The sequence below is a fragment of the Pogonomyrmex barbatus genome, unplaced genomic scaffold, assembly GCF_055798465.1.
Source record: "Pogonomyrmex barbatus isolate J1 unplaced genomic scaffold, ASM5579846v1 scaffold8, whole genome shotgun sequence".
NCBI classification, from domain to species: Eukaryota; Metazoa; Arthropoda; class Insecta; order Hymenoptera; family Formicidae; genus Pogonomyrmex; species Pogonomyrmex barbatus.
Window position 1 is genome coordinate 9,817,305 of NW_028297182.1, and position 18,822 is coordinate 9,836,126.

Here is an 18,822-nt window from a genome sequence, read left to right on the forward strand (position 1 = left end):
ATTTAATTAACGGGTAGCCAGCCACTTCGAGCCCAATTCAAATTCTACAACATTTTGACAATATGTTTTCGTTGATGTTATTTGTGAACTGTTTGTGAGAATTCGCACAACATTGTCCTACTTTATGAGAAATTCGAAGATTTTCGAGAATTAATTTGAAACTTTTATCTTTATATAAATCTAAATTATAGTTACAAAAAGTAATATTTCGAAATACATCAAATATGTTATTGTTTATTGAGAAAATTATGCTGCTTGTAGGTTGTTATGTAAAGTTCTACTTTCCTCAATAAGATTTCTACAGAAATATTTTTCTTATAAAAAGATATATTTTGCGAAGAACGTATAGTATCTTAAGTAAATATTATTATAAGTTTTATTGACTTGTTATAATTGCTTTTCCCCTTACTTTATTTAGATATTTATTTTAGATTATTTATTTTTTATTTTCTGTTACATAAAAAAAAAGCAAAATTTATATATATTATAGACACGAATGTATCGTCTTACAATCATTAAAAGCTTAAAAAAGCCATAGGTTTATATTTGCGCAATTTTTTTTACTTTTACAAACAAAAACACTACGAAGAAGAATTAATTATTATGCCAATCAGCTGTCATAAAAAATAAATCTGTCCAAATCTTTAAACATAGAGCAAAAGTATTCTCCGTTGAAATAATTAAAGGAATTCAATTCATTGAAGAAAGTTAATTACAGGGACGCAGATTTTCCAATCAGAAGCCAGCAGCAGTTAAAATCTCCAGTCAAATCTCAAGGAGAGACCTTCTCGTTTAGTGAGCAGAGAATCAGTCGCATATTAGTCTGACAGTTGGCACAGCATGGCGGTGCCTCGCAGGATCCAATGCTCCGACGGATGCGACGTCGGTAGCCAGATCGCGATGACGAAATTGGTTGAATGGCCGGTGGTCGACAGCACGCCCCTTCGCTCGCTGGTCTTGTACACTGGACACGTATACGTGTCTTTATCCTGCACCTGATCCTTTGTTACCGGTATTAACCAAATCTGAAAACGCGTAACGCGTGAAGGTAAGTCGACGCAGCTTGCAACGAAGATATTAATATTTAAAGCTTCCTTGCGCGATTAAAAATTTCGGCTGTTCTTGAGAAAAAGCATTCTTGGAAGTGTCCCAGAAAGTCGTATCGTTTTCACAAAGGAATTTGTGAATTCCTGAATTCTACTCTGAGCGCTATTCTACGGAAAACATAAAATTTCGTGTTTAAAGATTCGTGTTTACTTACATAAGGCACGATATCGTAAAGGATCTTCGGGAAGGATTCGTCAAGCTTCATTGTAGTCATATTGAAGCGAGCTCCATCGAGAAATAATCCGTAAATGTATACTCCATCGTCCGGCGGATTTGTAAAAACAGTGTCTTTTAAGGGGACAAAGTCGTAGATCAGTAAATCGATGGGGATTGAATATTTCCTTGCATAATTCTGACGGGCACCGGTGAGAAACGCTTGCGTGAAATAGAAACCGGAAATCCAGAAAGACGTAGGAGGACCTTCCGTGTACCAAGTCTAAAAAGAGCAGTTGCTCAATTTAATTGCTATATAATTAATTAAGATAATCGCAGTGAAGAATATTATTACTTAAGTAAATCTGAAAATCTGATTTATTACAAAATTTAGTGTTTTACAATTTTATCGAATTGTATATATAATATTTCTAAATAAATAAACATGTGAGCGGTTACACTAACAAGTTATTGTTAAAACAGTTAGTAAAATTTGATTTTAAAATCAAAAAGTTATAATTAAAAATTTTTAAAGTTACAACTCAATTAAAAGTCGACGATTAAAAAATAATTTAAGAAGACGCGCGAATTTATTTTTATGGCAAACAGAATAGTTTAACATTTAATTTATTTTCTTTTAATTTCACCTGAAGAAAATTTAGTCTCTTTAGAAAGTCGTGCACATAACTGCCGAGCGGCTTCAAGGATGGATAAGAATGTCTCATCCACATCTTAGGTATCCTGCCGATGATGATCGACAAGTAAACTTCTTCGAGATCGGGGCTCATTATCACCAGGCCTAAAAGTATGAGTAAAATTTAAAAGTAAGTGTAGTAAATGTAAGACTCGAAATGTAAAAACTCGCTTCTTTACCCTTAATCGCCTTCTGGACGTTTATGAGGCTACTCCGAATAGTCTGTAGGAGTTTGTTGAATCTGCCCATCTCCTGAACCAATACGGTATTCATACTTTGCTCGTACAATGTGGGATATTTTTCCTGAACGACCATCAGATCATAGTCCTGCGGTAGCCTTGACAGGACATCGGACGCGACGCTGTAAACAATCTTGTCCGGTGATTTCTCGATGTCTATTTCTGCTTGGGCCACGTCCTTTGATGAAAATCAGAAGAAACTCATGAAAATCGAAAGATCTCTTTAACACCGAATGCTCATGAACTTTAATAAAATCGCTGTACCATATTGATAATTTTATTAGAAAACTCGGATGACTGAATAGAATATTTTCTATAAATTAAAGGATTCGACTCAAAGTTTAATAATGTTATTTCCTGTAACGTTGAGTACGGTCAAAAGCTTACTACAAATGCTTTGAAGCATTTTTTCATTGGTCCATTAGTAAAATTCTTTGTTTTGATTGGACAATCAAACGCTTCAAAGCATTTGTAATGTTACATTGACCATAGTCGTTATTATTATTTCTAATAGATATTACAATATTTGAAAACTTCCATCATATTATTTTCATATATTTAAGTCTAATTTATCATTCTATTAATATTAATATAAATAACTTTTTGTTTTATTTTGTAAAAAGCAAAAAATAAAATATTCTTTCTTACAATCAAATAATATTTTTGGTAATTAATTCTATGTAAATATTTTCATAATGCATTTAAAGATTTTTGGATTATCATCTTCCTCAATTTCCTTCCGCAATACTGATCGCAAAATTAAACGATATCGTTATTTAAGTTATTTCAGCTTCGTGAAAGCTTTTTTATGTAAATATTACTTACTTTGAACTCCTCGGTATTCTGGGCAAAAATGAAAAGCAACAAGAATTCTCATTATTCGGTCATATTGGAAGCACAAAAAATTAAATAAAAATCAGAAAAAAGTTACAAATTATATTTAAAGTAAGAATGCACTTTGTTCAGTTTACATTCAAAATTTCAATTCTTACACAATAGTAGTCACGCAATTATCAAAAAACTTTTATAAGAAAAACATCTCTATTGAAACAATGTGTACGTATGTGTGTGTGTGTTTTCTTTTTTAAATTAAAAAATATATATATATATATATATATATATAAAAATTAGGAAAAGATTTGATTTAATATCGTAAATTTTACTTATTATCGTCAATGTATCCATAATAAAATAAGAAATTCTGTTTTAAAAAAGTTCTTATCTTTCTCAAATCACACTTTATCGCCTTTGTATAATTTATCTCGACTTGAATACTTGTTTTCTTAATTTGTGTACGATCTAAATGGTCTTTACTGAAAAAGAGTGACCGAAGAAGAGTGACAATCAATCTCGATACTCGGTTTAATACCTGAGTAGTTAGAATGGAGGATAGTATCAAGTAGCTCTCTTGCTGATCCTTGATGATGTCAACGTTCTCGTGCATGCCAAAGACGCTGGGCGCGGTCGTCATTGGCAATTCTCTCACGTAGTCTAGAAATTGACTATACTCGCTGACCGCCGGTATGTAATAAAGACCACTGGGATCGAACAGATATTTCTGATCGGCCACGATCACATCCTTGTGATAGAATCGCGTCAGGATAGTGTTCAGAGTCCGTCGGTCCCATTCGTCTGTCACGCGACCGCCGTAATTGCATTCGCCTCAAAAAAAAAAAAAAGAAAAAAAAAAGAAAAAATTAATAAAAGGCGCGTATGCATAACTTATTGCTTATTGTAATTTATTAATGCTTTAAATATCCTTTTAACTTTATAATTTATTATGATACACAACAAAAATAATATAATTAATGTATTTAATATGAATATTATATTCAATGTTTTTTCTTAGATAAGATCATTGCGCGCATATTAGCTCCAGTAATTAAATTTTAATTTAATTCCGAGTTTAATAGAATAGTCTTAAAAGAATTTGAAGCGTGACTTATCCATATAAAAAAAATATAAATTTGCTTGTGCGACAGAATAAAAAAATACAAAAAATGTAAATAAAAGTTTAGATGAGAAAAAAGACGTTACGTTAGAGATTTAGTTCAGATACCAGTTAGATACTTCAATGCGGTGAACTGAACGTCGTCGTATTGGTCGAGCAAGATCTTAAGTTGCAGCACGCTGATACGTAAATCCGTCTCGTTGAATTCGTACTGATTGTTCCAACCGATGGGCCCAAACTTCCGTCGTTCCTGTACGATGCCGTGAAAGAAGCAGAGCGACAAGAGCAACCGTTTGAAAGTATTCCGCTGCTTCGACGTATCGTGAAAATCGGGATCGCATATCGGGTCCTGCCACCACATTTAACCGGATTTCTGAGTTAATCTTTTATCTCGTTCGCGAGCGAATCAAGGAAATTGTCTCTACCTGGTGAAGAGATCGCAGAATATTTGCGCGCAATCCTTTGGGTGGTTCGTTCGTCAACTTCACGCCGTTTTGCAGGACGCTAACTGGAAAGTGCGCGACCGGATAACTTGTCAACCATAACCGGAAGTCAGGATGCACCGTTTCCTTCGTGAAGCTTTCGCATATCTAAATACAAAATTAAAAACAGAACAAAATAAAAGTAATAAGAACAAAAGTAATAAGGAAATAAAAAGATTTATTAAAAAAATTAAAAAACACTTTGCGCGAGAAAAATTACTTAACATTAGAAATATCGAACGGTCAGTTTCTATTTTTCTTAATTAACAATAATTTTAATTTTTTCTAGTATCAAAGGATTTATCAAAAATTTTCTGATCTTAATATTCCATCAGGATAAAAATTGATAAAAAGTTAAAAAATTTTTAAATTATATCTCTAATACGAAGAAAACATTAATTTAAAAAATAAAAATGATCAAAAATGGTCGCTTTTAACTTTTAACGTTAAATTTAGATTTAATGAAAAGTTTTTACTGGTTATGTATTTAAGTTCACGAATGCAGAAATGTGCTAAATTTTAAATCAAATAATCCTGAATTTAAATACCTTATTTAATTTACAAAATTTAATAAATCTTTTACGCATTACAAACGTAAAATTAACTTCAAATTTAAGATTGAATTTAATAAACATGTTAAAAGTGTAAAATCTTGATTGAATTATATAAAGTTCAATGCTATTTTTATAATCTCTTTAATTGTTTAATAGATTAGATTTGTAGGATTCAAAAGTTACTTTCTCTAGAGTGACCATAAAAGTCTTGACAACGTGACAATTTTGCAGCACCACCCAGGTGCCGTTCTTCACGCCCTCATCTATGAGACCCTCGGCGATGATTCCCTGACCTTGGCCCAGAGACAAGGAGAACAGCCTGGTGGCACCGAAGCCCTGATCGTCGGCGAATTTCAGAAGGAGCGCCATAGGATCCGCGCCAGGTGTCAGGACGAATATGAGCGGGATGCAGGAATGCGAGTCCGCGAAAGATGCCGCCAGGTCGAAGAGCGGTGGCACGATATACTGAGGCCCTAATTGTTCTATCGGATGATCAAAATTTTAGGCAGATAAAGCAACAACAGAAAAATGTCCGGCTACATTAAATATATGAGACAAGTTTCTTTCATATTTTACAGGGAAATAGAAATAAGGATATGAAGGGATAAAGCGTTATACATAGAGGGATCTACCTCCCATTGTCGTAAAGAATTTAATTTCGCCCTTTCGCTCGAAATATATGGCGTGTCCTAGATTCCCCGTACCATACCCTTCATCTCAACCGAACTATTTTTAGATTTTAGTGGCCTCCTTTCTTTTTTAACAATTTTACCTTCGACGAATAATTGCATCGCCGGCACTACTTTGTCAGGACGGATGCATCGAAGCACCAGCATCCTTTCGAATTTGCTCAGTTTATTCCAAGGAGCGGGAAAGGGCAAAGTATGAGGCTCCTTGTGATCGAATATCTTCTTCCACTCGTCGATATTTCTCGTGTATGAGTCTCTTATTCCCTAAAACCAACAGAGTACAAAAAAAAAAACGACTTTATTAGCACTAATTAAAATTTCATATCTTAATAAATTTTCATAAGTTAACTATGATTTAATAAATCAGTAATTAATTAAAGCAAAATTGATGATTGAAATTTAGGAATATTTCAATTTAATTATTTTTATAAAGAAATTTTATTGGTCTTTATGAGGAAATTTAATTTTTTTAGAGAAACATTTGTATTGATTTATGTTAATTTACAGCAGTGAAAGTTTACCGTAAATCCTGGCACGTCGTCCAATCGGCAAAGCTCATCCCAGGACCTCGTCGGCAACCACTCAGTAGGATTGACGAAGGGATTCTCAAGGCCAACGCCGCCGGTCAACAGAAACATCCACTGGACCATCGAAAGCTGGCCTTGCTTATTCAGCAAGTTCACAGACAGCAGGAACGAGAAGAGCAGCTTGTCCTTTTCGAAAAGAGAACGGCATATGTTGACGTACAGGGAGTAGGTGAAGCTCCTGGTGAGGTCCTTCAGACGCTGCTTTATGTCCTCCACTGGCGGCGTGTTATCGATCGTATTCTTGAAAAGATTGATGAACCAGGCGAGGGAGTACTGATACATCGGATCGATATTTGCCAACATGACTATAAAAGAGATGAGCAAATAACATTGCATTGATAATTCGCAAAATTCTATAATAAGCTTATTCTAAGTTATTATCACATGTTGATTTTTTTTTTTTTATAAATTTTGCATAAATTTTAGATTAATATTACTTTGAATATAATTAATTTCATCTAATTTTAAATATTTATTTATTTATTTTTTATAAACTTTGTACATAGATTTTATAAATATATATTATAACAATTTAAAAAAGTAGTTAAGACTTTTGCGAAAATTTGACATTTTTTTGCAATTTTTATATTACAGATTATATAATTTTTCGTATTCTGCTTCGTGTATTATATTTTAACAGAATCAACGTGCGATTGCTTCAAATTAAGCCACTTTCCTGTAAACATTACTTCCATTTACAGTCTTGCTTACCAATTGTGAAGAAGAGAACAGTGCTGTAGACCGCAATTGGTGTATATTGCAATCTCGCCGCGTCAATGGATTTCTCGGTAATTTCGGCAGCTGTTTGTTTACTTTCTATTTCGTTGGCAAGATTTTTCGAAGAGCTCAACACCCTGATGGCAGTTTCATCTTCGAGGATATTCTCCTTGGACGCAAACAGCACTCGCAAAATCTTATTCTCTATCTCCTTTAACAATCTGCGAAATATTATGAAATATTACGAAATATTGCTGTTTAAAACAACGTTTAAAACAACGATAATTTTGAATTGTGAATTGACGAAGCTTTACAAAAATAATATTTAGTTACATACAAAATCTGTTTTATTAACATATGTATATTCATTTATTTATTAGAGAATTATCGGCACTTAATTTCAATCAATTAAGAATAAATGATAAAAGCTCATCAATAAATATTGATCTTATTAATTTTCATCTTGGTGTCATAAATATATCTTCTAATATGTAATATTTTTATAAATACAGGATTTATATTTAATATTCATATATTTAATAAAGTAATTTTATAATATTTTATTTATTATTTATTATATTATATATATCTATTATATATATATTATTTATATATATATATATATATATATATATATATTTAAAATTAAAAAAATATATATACACTATATATATTATATATATAAATATAAAGTATTTTATTCATACTTTTTATTAGCCGCCCCTTGAATTATCAGCTCATTTTTCTGTGATTCAAGCTCGGGTCTTTCTTTTGCAACAGCTATACCTAGAAGCTGATCATCCAAACCATCTGGGGTGATCATAAAATTTAGCAGAGTTACCTTTACTACCACTTCTGGTAGATAATGCGGATTTCGTAATTTCGTGGTGATGTAAAATCTATAAGAATTACAAAAATATTTACTATCAGAATATATAAATAAATCTCATAAACGTAGAAAAATAAATTATAAAATAAGGCATGAGAAATAAATGATAAATTAATGAATACTATATATCAAAATCTTATTCATCAAATTTCCTATTGTTTCATGTTTAAGGATTATTAAGAATAAATAAAATGCAAATAATGTAATTTGTAAATTACACGTTTATATGTAGTGTGTCAAATGGAATGAAAAATTTTACAGGTTTACCGGAACTTTTCGGAATATTCGATGATGCTGTCGCCTAACTTGATGTACAACGCACCACCAGATCTAAAGGTCTGTTTCATCAACAATGATTCTAGAGCCGGGTCCACTTCCTCGTCGATGTTTTCCAATAGCACCGGCTGTCCGAATTGTACCGCATTCTCCAAAGTCCTCATGTAATCCGGTTGTGTCAATCTGATGACATGCAAATTCGATGCTTTCTCCATATTCTTTACCCACTTATTCGCCTGACTTTGCGGGTCAATCATGAGCGGCCAGCGTCGCGAATTCGTAACAATTATGGCGTTGTCAATGGAGAATAAGTCGGTGGGCAGGCCGAATATATTCCAGGCGCGGATAAGCACTGGATCGCCCAGCACCTGCGTGAGCTGAAAGTCTTGAGTACAGACAACCTTCAGATTGGTGCAGTATGCCACCCAGTCGTCCAGCTGCTGCTGCCGATACTGCATCGTGAAGACGCCGAGGTAAGCTACCACGCCGGAACCGATCAAGATATCCCCTGTTAATCTATAGTAGCTTTCTCCAAGCGATCTGACAATAATCATAAAATGTCAAGTTTAGATATTATGTAAAATTGCGAATATTGCCGAGTGAAAAAACAACATAATGGTTTAGTGAATCTTTAAATATTAATTAAAAATTTAAGACCTTCAGAAAATAATTTTTGTGTTTTTTAATAAAACAATTTTTTAATAGATAGAATAAAGAATTAATTAAGATTTTCTTATTTTTTAAATTAAAAAAATAAAGTTTCAATTTATTTATTTTGAAATAAATTAAATCGTTTTCATGTTGCCTTTGATTTCGGGGGGAGGGAAGGGGGGGGAGAGAGAGAGAGAGAGAGAGAGAGAGAGAGAGAGAGAGAGAGAGAGAGAGAGAGAGAGAGAGAGAGAGAGAGAGAGAGAGAGAGAGAGAGAGAGAGAGAGAGAGAGAGAGAGAGAGAGAGAGAGAGAGAGAGAGAGAGAGAGAGAGAGAGAGAGAGAGAGAGAGAGAGAGAGAGAGAGAGAGAGAGAGAGAGAGAGTTCAGATAACAAAGCGATAATAAAGTATTATTACTTGGCAGTCTCGGACCATCTGGTGTATTCGCCACCGAGACCTCCGATCAACTCTTCAGCCCTTCTCAGTTTTTCCTCGCAATCCTTAACTTCGTCGGTCATCGCCCGGTATTCGGCCCTTCGTTGCGCCAGCAAAGTCTCCAATTTGGCCAATCTTTCCCGCACCTCCCGCAGTTGATTTCTCTTCAGTGTCAGCTGTTCCATCGCTGTAGAAAAATCGGCTTCGGCCTTCGCCAAGGCCCGTTTTTTTGGCGCCACTACTTTGGCGACTTTGTCGTACTCCGATAGAGCAAACACCCAACGGCAGAGACCCTCGCAGGCGGTCGACACATATCTGATACGTTCCGGGTCGAAATTCGGATTCGTTAAGATTGTCGTGCGAATGGTGGTCATGATGTGTTCGGGAATGTTGTCTTTGTCATAGTTTAGCAATGATTCCAGAAATCGTATGTCGCCCAAAATGCGAAGCGATGGCTTCCAGTAATCGTCTATCGGGCCTTCCGGACCTTGTACCTTTTCCGGTTTCACATCCTATATGATTTTCAAGGTTTCTTATAAATAAAAAGAATTTAAATCTGAGAAGGACGTTTTGACATTTAAACTTGTGTATGTGTGTGTGCGCGCGCGCGCGCTCGCGCGTGTGATGTGTATGTGTGTGTATGCATTACTAAAATTACGTATTATATATCATAATATTTATATATATTATAAATTTACATATTATATCTGCTTGCTATATTTTATTATACATTAATTATACATTCAATTAGATATGTTTCAATAAATATTATTACGTATGTGCATTAATATTTATATATTATTACTCATGCAGATTGAAAATATCATATTTGCTATCGATTAATTTTCTATTCTATTTCTGTCAACAAACAGAATACACTTATTTATATATCATTTATTTCGTAATTATTTAATGTACCTTTAATATACAAATCGCTTCCATGACCAATCGTACACCAGCCGGCGGACGTTTCATGGATTTGACGATATGGATGTCCTGCGGAGTCAAGGTGTTTAAAGCAGCATTTGCTGCGTCTAGTATCGGCATTACTTGCTGAAGATCGGCATCGCACTCAGCGCGGATCTCTTTGGCTTCCGCGGCGACAATCTAATAGCAATTACACATTAATTAGTTAACAATGAATAAAATCAAAATAAAATTTGGAATCAAATTCGAAGGATGAAAATTAATATTGGAAACTTGGAAAATTATTAATTTCTAACAAACCTGTAATTAAACATTTAATTATTCAAATAATAATGGACTTAATTAAAAAATTAAGACTAAATTAAAAATACCGAGATCGAATTTTATATGCATTAAAATCTCAAATAAAAAATCAATTTTGTAAATATCAATTAAAAATTTGCCAAAATCCGCTCTTACCATAGCGGCCTCTTCGTCCTTTTTAACGACTTGTGCGATCTCGCTGGCTTCCTCGCTCTGCTTCTGCACATTCAGAAACATACTCTCCACATCCTTCGCAGCCACTAGCAGCTTCGGCTGAAGAGCTATCAGGATCTGTTGCATCCTGCTGACTTCTTTGCGCGTGCTGTCCAACCTGCCAAGACCAGCCTCGTATCTCTTCTTGCCCTCCAGCACTTCCTTCCGCTTCTGGTCCAGCAGTTCCTTGAACGTGTTGATCAGCTCCAGATAAGAAGTCGGTGTAACGTAATTGTAGCGATTCGATCGTCTCAGAAAATCCTTCGTTAGTTCCTGCGTGGATATATGGAAGTATTGACACATCGCAATGCAGGCGTGACGTTCGTCGCTTGGCATGTCGATCTCGCTTAAGAATTGCGTGGCGACCGCGAGCAGGGCATCCTCAGGCCAGGGTTGCAACCAGTCGATGGTGCAGCAGTTGACCAACGCGGGAAATTTGCGGACCCGGTTGCGGAAGCTGTCGCCTATCGGCGACATCGTCACCACGATGTGTAGATTCTCGCGCACTGTCTGCACGAAGAAATTGAAGAGTGCCACCGGGCTGCCGTCCGTCTGTACGGATCTAAATATTATATAGACGAGAAGTTGTAATGTCAATTAAACAAGTTAACCCGTTGATTATTATTTCATTTAACTTTATTTTACTTTATTTGATTAATTAAAATTAAAAATATTATTTCGATCGACTTTTCCATCGTTCTTTTTTTATATTTTCCTATTATTTTATTTTTTTACATTTGTTTCCTTCATAAAATGTTTTAATATTCACTTTTTCCTTCACAAATTTGAAACTCAATATATAAAATAATTAATTCTCATGTTTTAGATCATTTCATCCTATGGGTTTATTAATTAACTTCATTCTAATGCATTTTTAATTAATATACAAGATAATTTTATAATATAACACTTCTTTTCGCGATATGGAAATCTTTCTCAATGCAATTTTAATCTTTCCGTTAATAAAAAAGTTAAATCCACATAAAGTAAGTATCATTTTACGTGAAGCAAATATTTGAGGATCTGAGATGAGAAATAATTACAAACAGAATAAGATTAAAATACTATTTTCTTATATTATATTCAAAAGCATTTCCTGTACTTTATCAAATAAAATATTTCATGAAGAACTGTAAGGTAATTATTAATTACTCAAATAATATCGTTCTTATCACGAACTTAATAAATATGAGTTGCGTTGATTATGAAAGACATATTAATATTATTGCTATTTAATCGAAAATTTAAATTATTTAATTTCAATGGAATATTTTACTCGCGGGAGAGGTAAACCTGTCTCTTTGCCGATCGATGATCCGCATTTTCTCGCAGATTTCGGACTTCTCATCCGCTGCGAACAGATTGGGCACCTCGCCGGAATTAAGAAGATTGCTAATATCCTCCAGGAAGGCCTCTTCCTTGATTTGCGTGTCCATGAAGAGGAAAACCGTATGCAAGTCGCTCGCTGCGCTTTTCTGCAGGATGTTTTTCAGGTCTTCGTGCCATTCATACATGCCGTACTGCTGAGATATCTGCACTTGAAAGAGCTCGTAGTCGGATATATGGGCCGCCAACTTCGTCAGGGATTGTCGACCGGAACCACCCATGCCGACCAGAAGAGCGTGGCTGCGTGGCTGCATCATCACGCGGCAAATTTTTGAGAGATGCTCTATCGCGAATCTGAGAAATCAAATTAATTCGTTATTGATTGTTTAATTGTTCAGTCCAATAGCTGCTAAATGTATACCTCGATATATTTAATAATCAAAACCCGTAATGTCATGATAAAGAAAAAGATTTTAAATTAATCATTAATCAAGTATCTAAGAAACTATACTCTTAATTAATTCGCGATCCTGGGAAAATTGAAAATCAATATTAATGATAATGATCTTTCTTCATTCGTTTTAAATAATTATCAAATATATTAATAATTTTTCAAATTTGGATTATAATGGATTTTCCTTTGCTTCGTATAATTTTTATAACATATATAATTTTCGTTAACATGTGGTTTCTTTCATGATTGATTGATGAAAAATGCACCTGAAGAGCACCAGATCCATTGGCGTCTTCGACATATCGTTATATTCTGAGAGATATTCCTCTACCGCTTCGGCGAGCTCGTCCCAGTCTTCGACCTCTATATACATTTTCTGTTCGGCAATCGGATCGTGAAAGTCGCAATAGACGAGATTTCGCAAATGCACCTCCGTCACCTGTGCACCAGGTTCGTCCAGTAAATCTTGAAAGAGATAGTCCATGTCATCATCCATATGCTCCTTTATGGCACTCCGAATTTGTTCCACTAGCCATTTATTATCGGTCTCATCAACCAATCGATCGCCATAAACTCGAAGCACTTCGTGAACCCACAAACGCTTCATGTTGACCTTAAAAAGTTAGATAAAATTAAATTGTTTAACCCATCAAGGTAATCAATCTCTAATTTAATTCAGCAATGTAAGAAGATATAGTGTATAAAAAAAAAAAAAAAAAAAAAAAAAACAATCCAGATATTTTCAAGAAGAAAGATTCAAAAATGAAAATTGTGATATTAATATTATTTGCTTAATATCATTTGCTTTTTTCTTAATATAAAAAGCAAGTTGAGAAATTCTGCACAGTTTACGTATTCTAATAATCGACACCCTTTCATACCAAATCGATGATGGTTTCGGGGGTGGAGAGCAGTACGCCTTGAATAACTCTCGAGAAATCCCGTAGATTAAACAGATAATGCGACTTTGCTGGTGTCGGTAACAAATTCTTCCTGGCTTCCTTGTATACGTTCAGAGTTGCGTGAACCACGTAATCGATACACGGCTCGAAGAACTCAGGAAAGCCACGGGTGAAGAAGTGCCAGGCAGTGATCCTGCCGAATATGGTGATCAGAACGTTGTCATCAAACTCAGGAATCGTTAGGGTGACAAAGTGCCGCTTGAACCTCGGCGTGACGTCACGTCCGCCCACGGGCGGTCCCATCGCGCACATTAGTTGTATGTCCACGAGCTTGATAGGTACCACTTCCTTTCGATCGTACCAAGTCCAGTGATCCAGCCACTGTCGCAAAAGTTCAATGGGGGGCTGCGCTCCGAACTCTTCTTTTTGCGGCATTGACACATCGTCCACGAAGATCACCCAATGTTGACCAGGCGGTGCTCCGTATAATCCTTAATAGAAATAGTATTAATAAATAATACGAATATAATACATTTCCCTGACTAACAGAAGCGGAAACACCTCGAATCGATGACAAAAATAACGAGGTAAAAGAATAACTTCATAATCGAATCATAATTGAATAATAATTTTTAAAAAAGCATTTTAAAGTCGACATTTTATCGGTCATTTTACTTTCGAAATTCATTTCTTGGCGATGCTCTAAGTGATGCTCTCATTTCCGAGTCGATCGTCGTGCAAACTCTACGAAAAAATTTTTAACTTCGAGATCACGCATAGGAAAAAAATTGTTTTCAACTTTGCTCGAGATTTTTTAAAAGTTTAAAGTTTCCTCTTTAAAGTAGAACCTTCGAACAAAGTTGAAAATAGTTTTCTTTCTTATGAGGGAAAAACTTAACAAGATTTTAATCTCTCATACTTTAAAATCCTTTTTGGAAAGATCCTCCACTTTTCACGAAGTTTTCAGGAAATAATGATACTAAAAATCCTTTTAATTATGACTCCTAATAATTTTCAAATGTACATATTTAAGAAAAAATATTATCATTTGCCGATAATAAATTTAAAAGTATCGAGATCGATAACTTTAACCACAGATAATAAACAATTTCTTTCATCTCTTGTATTTTATTCAATAATAATAATTCCAGTAAAATTTATATGCGAAATAAATCAACCAACCTTTTTTCCTTCGGTCCAATTTACTCATAATGATATCCTGCGTCTGATTGGCAGTGGTCTGCGCTGAGAATATTACGAAAAGCGGCTTAAAAATCTCAGGATTATTCTTCTTTAGCAAGAACTCCATAATGTAGACGGACTTTCCAGTGCCCGTCGGCCCGACCAGAAGGATCGGCTTGTGGTGGCGGACAAGGTGCCAGAAAAGGTGAAAATATCGAACGGTCTCCACCGTGGAGACAATGATCTGGTTCACTGGCATATCCTTGGGGATCGGCGGAACATCTTGCAGATCTTCCAGCCAGAGTTTCCACTTGCCTTTGCCCTCTTTGATATATTTGTAGTCAAAAACCGAGCCGACAGTCGGTAAAGAGACTATGTAAGGTTTCTTCAGATCACCGATTTCTGGAGGTATGGCGAAGCGTTGGCGCACTTCCTTCGGGAATTCGCGTTCTGTCAACGCTCTGAAGAGCATGTCGAACCATTCGCGATAGTCGACCATTAGGGTGATGCCCATCGCCCAGATGCACGAGAAGAAAAAACAGCCCTGTTCATCGAAGAATTTGTTTTTTTAATATAAATATTTTTTTCATTAAAATTACTGCGTATTTTATGAAACCGATTGAAGTTTCAATCTTGAGCTTGAGTCTACGTCATTAACGAATACAAAATCAATAGATACTATTTATTAATTAAATCTAACTTATTCAATTCATATCATTTAATTAATTCTATAATTAATTTCTTATCAAAAGCAACCACATAATGAATATTGCATCAAGATAAATACTTAATATGCATACGTATATGCATAAATTAAAATTAATTATCCTCGTTATTCTAAATTATGCTTATTAATACAATGAAAAGTAACAAATTGCATTAATTCGAAAAATGCATTTTTAACTTTAATTTTTTTTTTGCCTACTAGATTGCCTAAGATTATCACAATTGAAGTAATTTGTATAGATAAAAGAATGTCCGCGATAGTTTCTCATAATTTTGTAGTGTAATTTAAACTCACTTCCACTTGCGCTTTCACGTCCAAATCCGAGAGTGCGCTCACGTACTTTTCGTTACGAAAATCGTCCAGGAAGCAGTCGTACAGGTACATAACCGAGCGCGTTAGATTAGCATCCGGCATTGTTATCATTTCCTACGGGTAGAGAGTCTGTGAGAACTCGTAATTTCCGGCGGAAACGAGAAAAGTTTCTTCGTGGAGAAACGTAATACGCGAAGTTTATTTGTTTATTTCTTCTCTAATAACAGATATTATCCAGTACCACGTATAAATCCAGAAAGACAATTGTACAATGGCAGGAATCTGAATGAGGATATTTTAAATTTCGAAGGAAAGAGGAGTTTTAATGGTAATCTCACCCGTGCGCCACAATGGCGAATCAAATGCAATAGGGGCGGACAAAAGCGCAAGTACATGTCCTTCAAATCGCTCTTAATATCCTCGGTGAAACTAGGCGGTAATGTGTTCAGCCACGAGATCAAAAGTGGAATCCAGCCCAGACTCATTGGCTCCATATAGATCATACCGCATCTCGATACTGTGGCAGGCGATGCAACCTGATAAAAAATTTATTTTCAAGCTTTAATTTTTATGTTTGTGTAACTTCTAGCTGACTCTTAAAACTTAAATATAAATTTTTTTAGCTCCTGTTTTAAATATTTTTAAATTTGAATATAAAATTGCAACTTTTTATTTCTCTTTCAAGCGCAAGTATTTTATTATTTTACGTTTGTATAAATTCAATTAATGCATTTTAAAATTATTTTTTCATAATTATAAATATTATAAGAATGGAAAAGAATAAAAGTTTTGTATCTTTTACAAGTCAGTTTTTTTTTTGTATAAATCAATATCTACATTATAACAACAAAATTCCATTTCTATAAACATGCTTTGATAATAGATATAAATTACTAAATTATAAGTCACCTCCAAATCCATGGGCTCGAAAATGAGATTCGTCGTAGGCGCAAGCAGGATAATTTCCCCAGACGTAAGACAGAGTTTTTTATTGTCGTCCAGTACAGTGTTCATGTTTTCAATCCAGAGTGCATCCACTGGTCCATCGAAGACCAGCCATTTCCTGTTTAGATTAGTAGAAGTGGCGAAGGCTCGGTAGGACACCGCCAGGACTCCGTCGCTCCACTCGTGCGACGCGGGATCAAACTGACCGTACAACTGACCCATGGTGATGGCTTTGGGATTGATGACGGTGATCTCCACGCGATGCTCGTTCATCAATCCTCTGTCCTCCAGAAGACCGAGGCAATCTGCCAACATCCTGTAAGCCGAGGTCTTGCCACCGAACGGTAGGCCGACAATCATGAAGCCGTGGCGTACGATCATCATCTCGTAAATCTGCTGGATCTTCTCCAGGAAATCATCTGTGCACTGTAGATTTGCCATGGCGCACGCATCCCGCGTGCACGCGTTGATGTGAGTGTAATCTGGTGTCGGCAACACGACGCCCGGAAATAGATCCGAGGCTATTCCTGGCAAAAAATTCATTGTTTATTCAAAGTAAATTTCACTTACGATCAAACCTGACCGTAAAAACCTGACAGCAACATTGAAAATAATATTTATTTTCAACAAGAAAATTATAATTTGTAATTCAATTTTTATAATTTTTATAACAACTTTTAAAATTAATTTGATTTCAATTAACTTTTTGTAATATGATTTATAATGTATATTTGTTTAATATGTACATTCAATAATTTATTTAATGTATAAATTCACTATATTCAACAAAAATTTTGGTGAATCAAATCAAATGGTCGAAGAAATAATTTTGCCTCTAAATAATTAAAAATGACTAATTGTAAAAAGAAAATGAAAATCTACCTTCAAATAATGGTAAATCGTGAATCAGGAATTTTGGCAAATTAACATCCAGAATGCTCCTCAGCATCAAGATGTCCTCAGATTCATTGGGATAGCGAAGCTTCAGATTGCCAGCAGCGATCAATACAGATTTGACAGCTCTCATGCCGTAATCATAATGATGCTGACTACTGAGCTGCTCTGAACAGAGTTTGTAAGCGGTGACAATCTTCACGGCTAACGGTCTGCCGTTATAAAAGCCATAAGAGTACAAGGTGTTTTCCGCGATCAGAGCGTAATCAGGCACCATCATTGCCACCGGACGGAAAAGAGCCTTAAGATTGTCCGGCAGCTCGGTTCGGCCAGCGTAGCCCGGATTCATGGTAGTAAATATGGCGCAAGTGGGATCGAGGTAGATTTCCGTACCCTCGAAAATTATCTTTTCGGCGCCGGCGATGATCGCGCACTGGATCGTCAAAATCTGCTGCGCCACAACCGATAGGACCTCCAGGTCGATTCGATTGAACTCGTCGAAACAAGACCAGGCGCCGCACGAGGCGAGGCCTTTGAAGAACTTGCCTAGCGCGATGTAGTCAAGACCCTCCGAACAATTGAAGACCACGCACTGTTTGGCGACCGCCTTTGCCAAATCCTTTGTGGTTTCCGTTTTACCAGTGCCAGCTGGTCCCTCAGGCGCACCGCCCAGATGAACATTCAAGGCGCCAAAAAGAGTTCGATAGCATCGATCAGTCAGTGGAGTGATCACCAGGCGAGAGGTATTGCCAAGATATTCACAGCCATAGCGTATGTACGAATTGATCATATACGCCCACAGGTTGTCATCCTACTCGAACAGATGTGATTGCGAAATAAAATAAAATGTAATATTAATGTAAAATAATATAAAACTGAGAGAATTAGCTCAATTAATTAATTAACATAATAAAGGGATTGTATTTTAATTTTTTAAATTGTAAAAAACTTGTTTATGTTATAAAAGCTAAATTAAAAAGATATTAAAGTTGTCTATTCAAATATGATATCGTGATTATAGTTTTATATATATATATATATATATATATATATATATATGTATAAATATTATTTATTGCATTTATTAAGTATCCTTACCAGCCAGTAATATCTAAGCTGACACAACCATCTAAAGTCAGTATTTTTTACCACTTGCTCGTTGTACAGTTCTGCGAGGACGTCTTTACTGTGAACATCCAAAGTAACCAGCGCCTCT

At 35.3% G+C, this 18,822-nt stretch overlaps 1 protein-coding gene across 7 annotated transcripts in view; it reads right to left on the reverse strand.

Annotated features, from left to right (window-relative positions):
* The window catches only part of Dhc36C (Dynein heavy chain at 36C), a 27,333-nt gene continuing 8,511 nt past the window's right edge, over positions 1-18,822 (reverse strand). For 4 of the 7 annotated variants that reach the window (XM_089084304.1, XM_089084307.1, XM_089084308.1 and 1 more), the window contains 26 exons: positions 18,705-18,820; positions 17,595-18,417; positions 16,677-17,239; positions 16,106-16,303; positions 15,750-15,881; positions 14,729-15,272; positions 13,526-14,037; positions 12,911-13,257; positions 12,158-12,544; positions 10,808-11,426; positions 10,340-10,528; positions 9,404-9,933; positions 8,330-8,878; positions 7,881-8,072; positions 7,168-7,394; positions 6,391-6,761; positions 5,953-6,133; positions 5,364-5,662; positions 4,570-4,734; positions 4,253-4,493; positions 3,563-3,855; positions 3,019-3,036; positions 2,134-2,371; positions 1,908-2,059; positions 1,262-1,543; positions 1-1,025 (listed from right to left, as the gene is read on the reverse strand). In XM_089084304.1, the coding sequence (XP_088940430.1) occupies positions 819-1,025; positions 1,262-1,543; positions 1,908-2,059; positions 2,134-2,371; positions 3,019-3,036; positions 3,563-3,855; positions 4,253-4,493; positions 4,570-4,734; positions 5,364-5,662; positions 5,953-6,133; positions 6,391-6,761; positions 7,168-7,394; positions 7,881-8,072; positions 8,330-8,878; positions 9,404-9,933; positions 10,340-10,528; positions 10,808-11,426; positions 12,158-12,544; positions 12,911-13,257; positions 13,526-14,037; positions 14,729-15,272; positions 15,750-15,881; positions 16,106-16,303; positions 16,677-17,239; positions 17,595-18,417; positions 18,705-18,820 (8,375 nt within the window). In that variant the 3' untranslated portion in view covers positions 1-818. Of the gene's footprint in view, positions 1,026-1,261; positions 1,544-1,907; positions 2,060-2,133; positions 2,372-3,018; positions 3,037-3,562; positions 3,856-4,252; positions 4,494-4,569; positions 4,735-5,363; positions 5,663-5,952; positions 6,134-6,390; positions 6,762-7,167; positions 7,395-7,880; positions 8,073-8,329; positions 8,879-9,403; positions 9,934-10,339; positions 10,529-10,807; positions 11,427-12,157; positions 12,545-12,910; positions 13,258-13,525; positions 14,038-14,728; positions 15,273-15,749; positions 15,882-16,105; positions 16,304-16,676; positions 17,240-17,594; positions 18,418-18,704; positions 18,821-18,822 lie in introns of those variants that run through there. The other 3 variants (XM_089084305.1, XM_089084310.1, XM_089084311.1) reach the window with 3 other exon arrangements.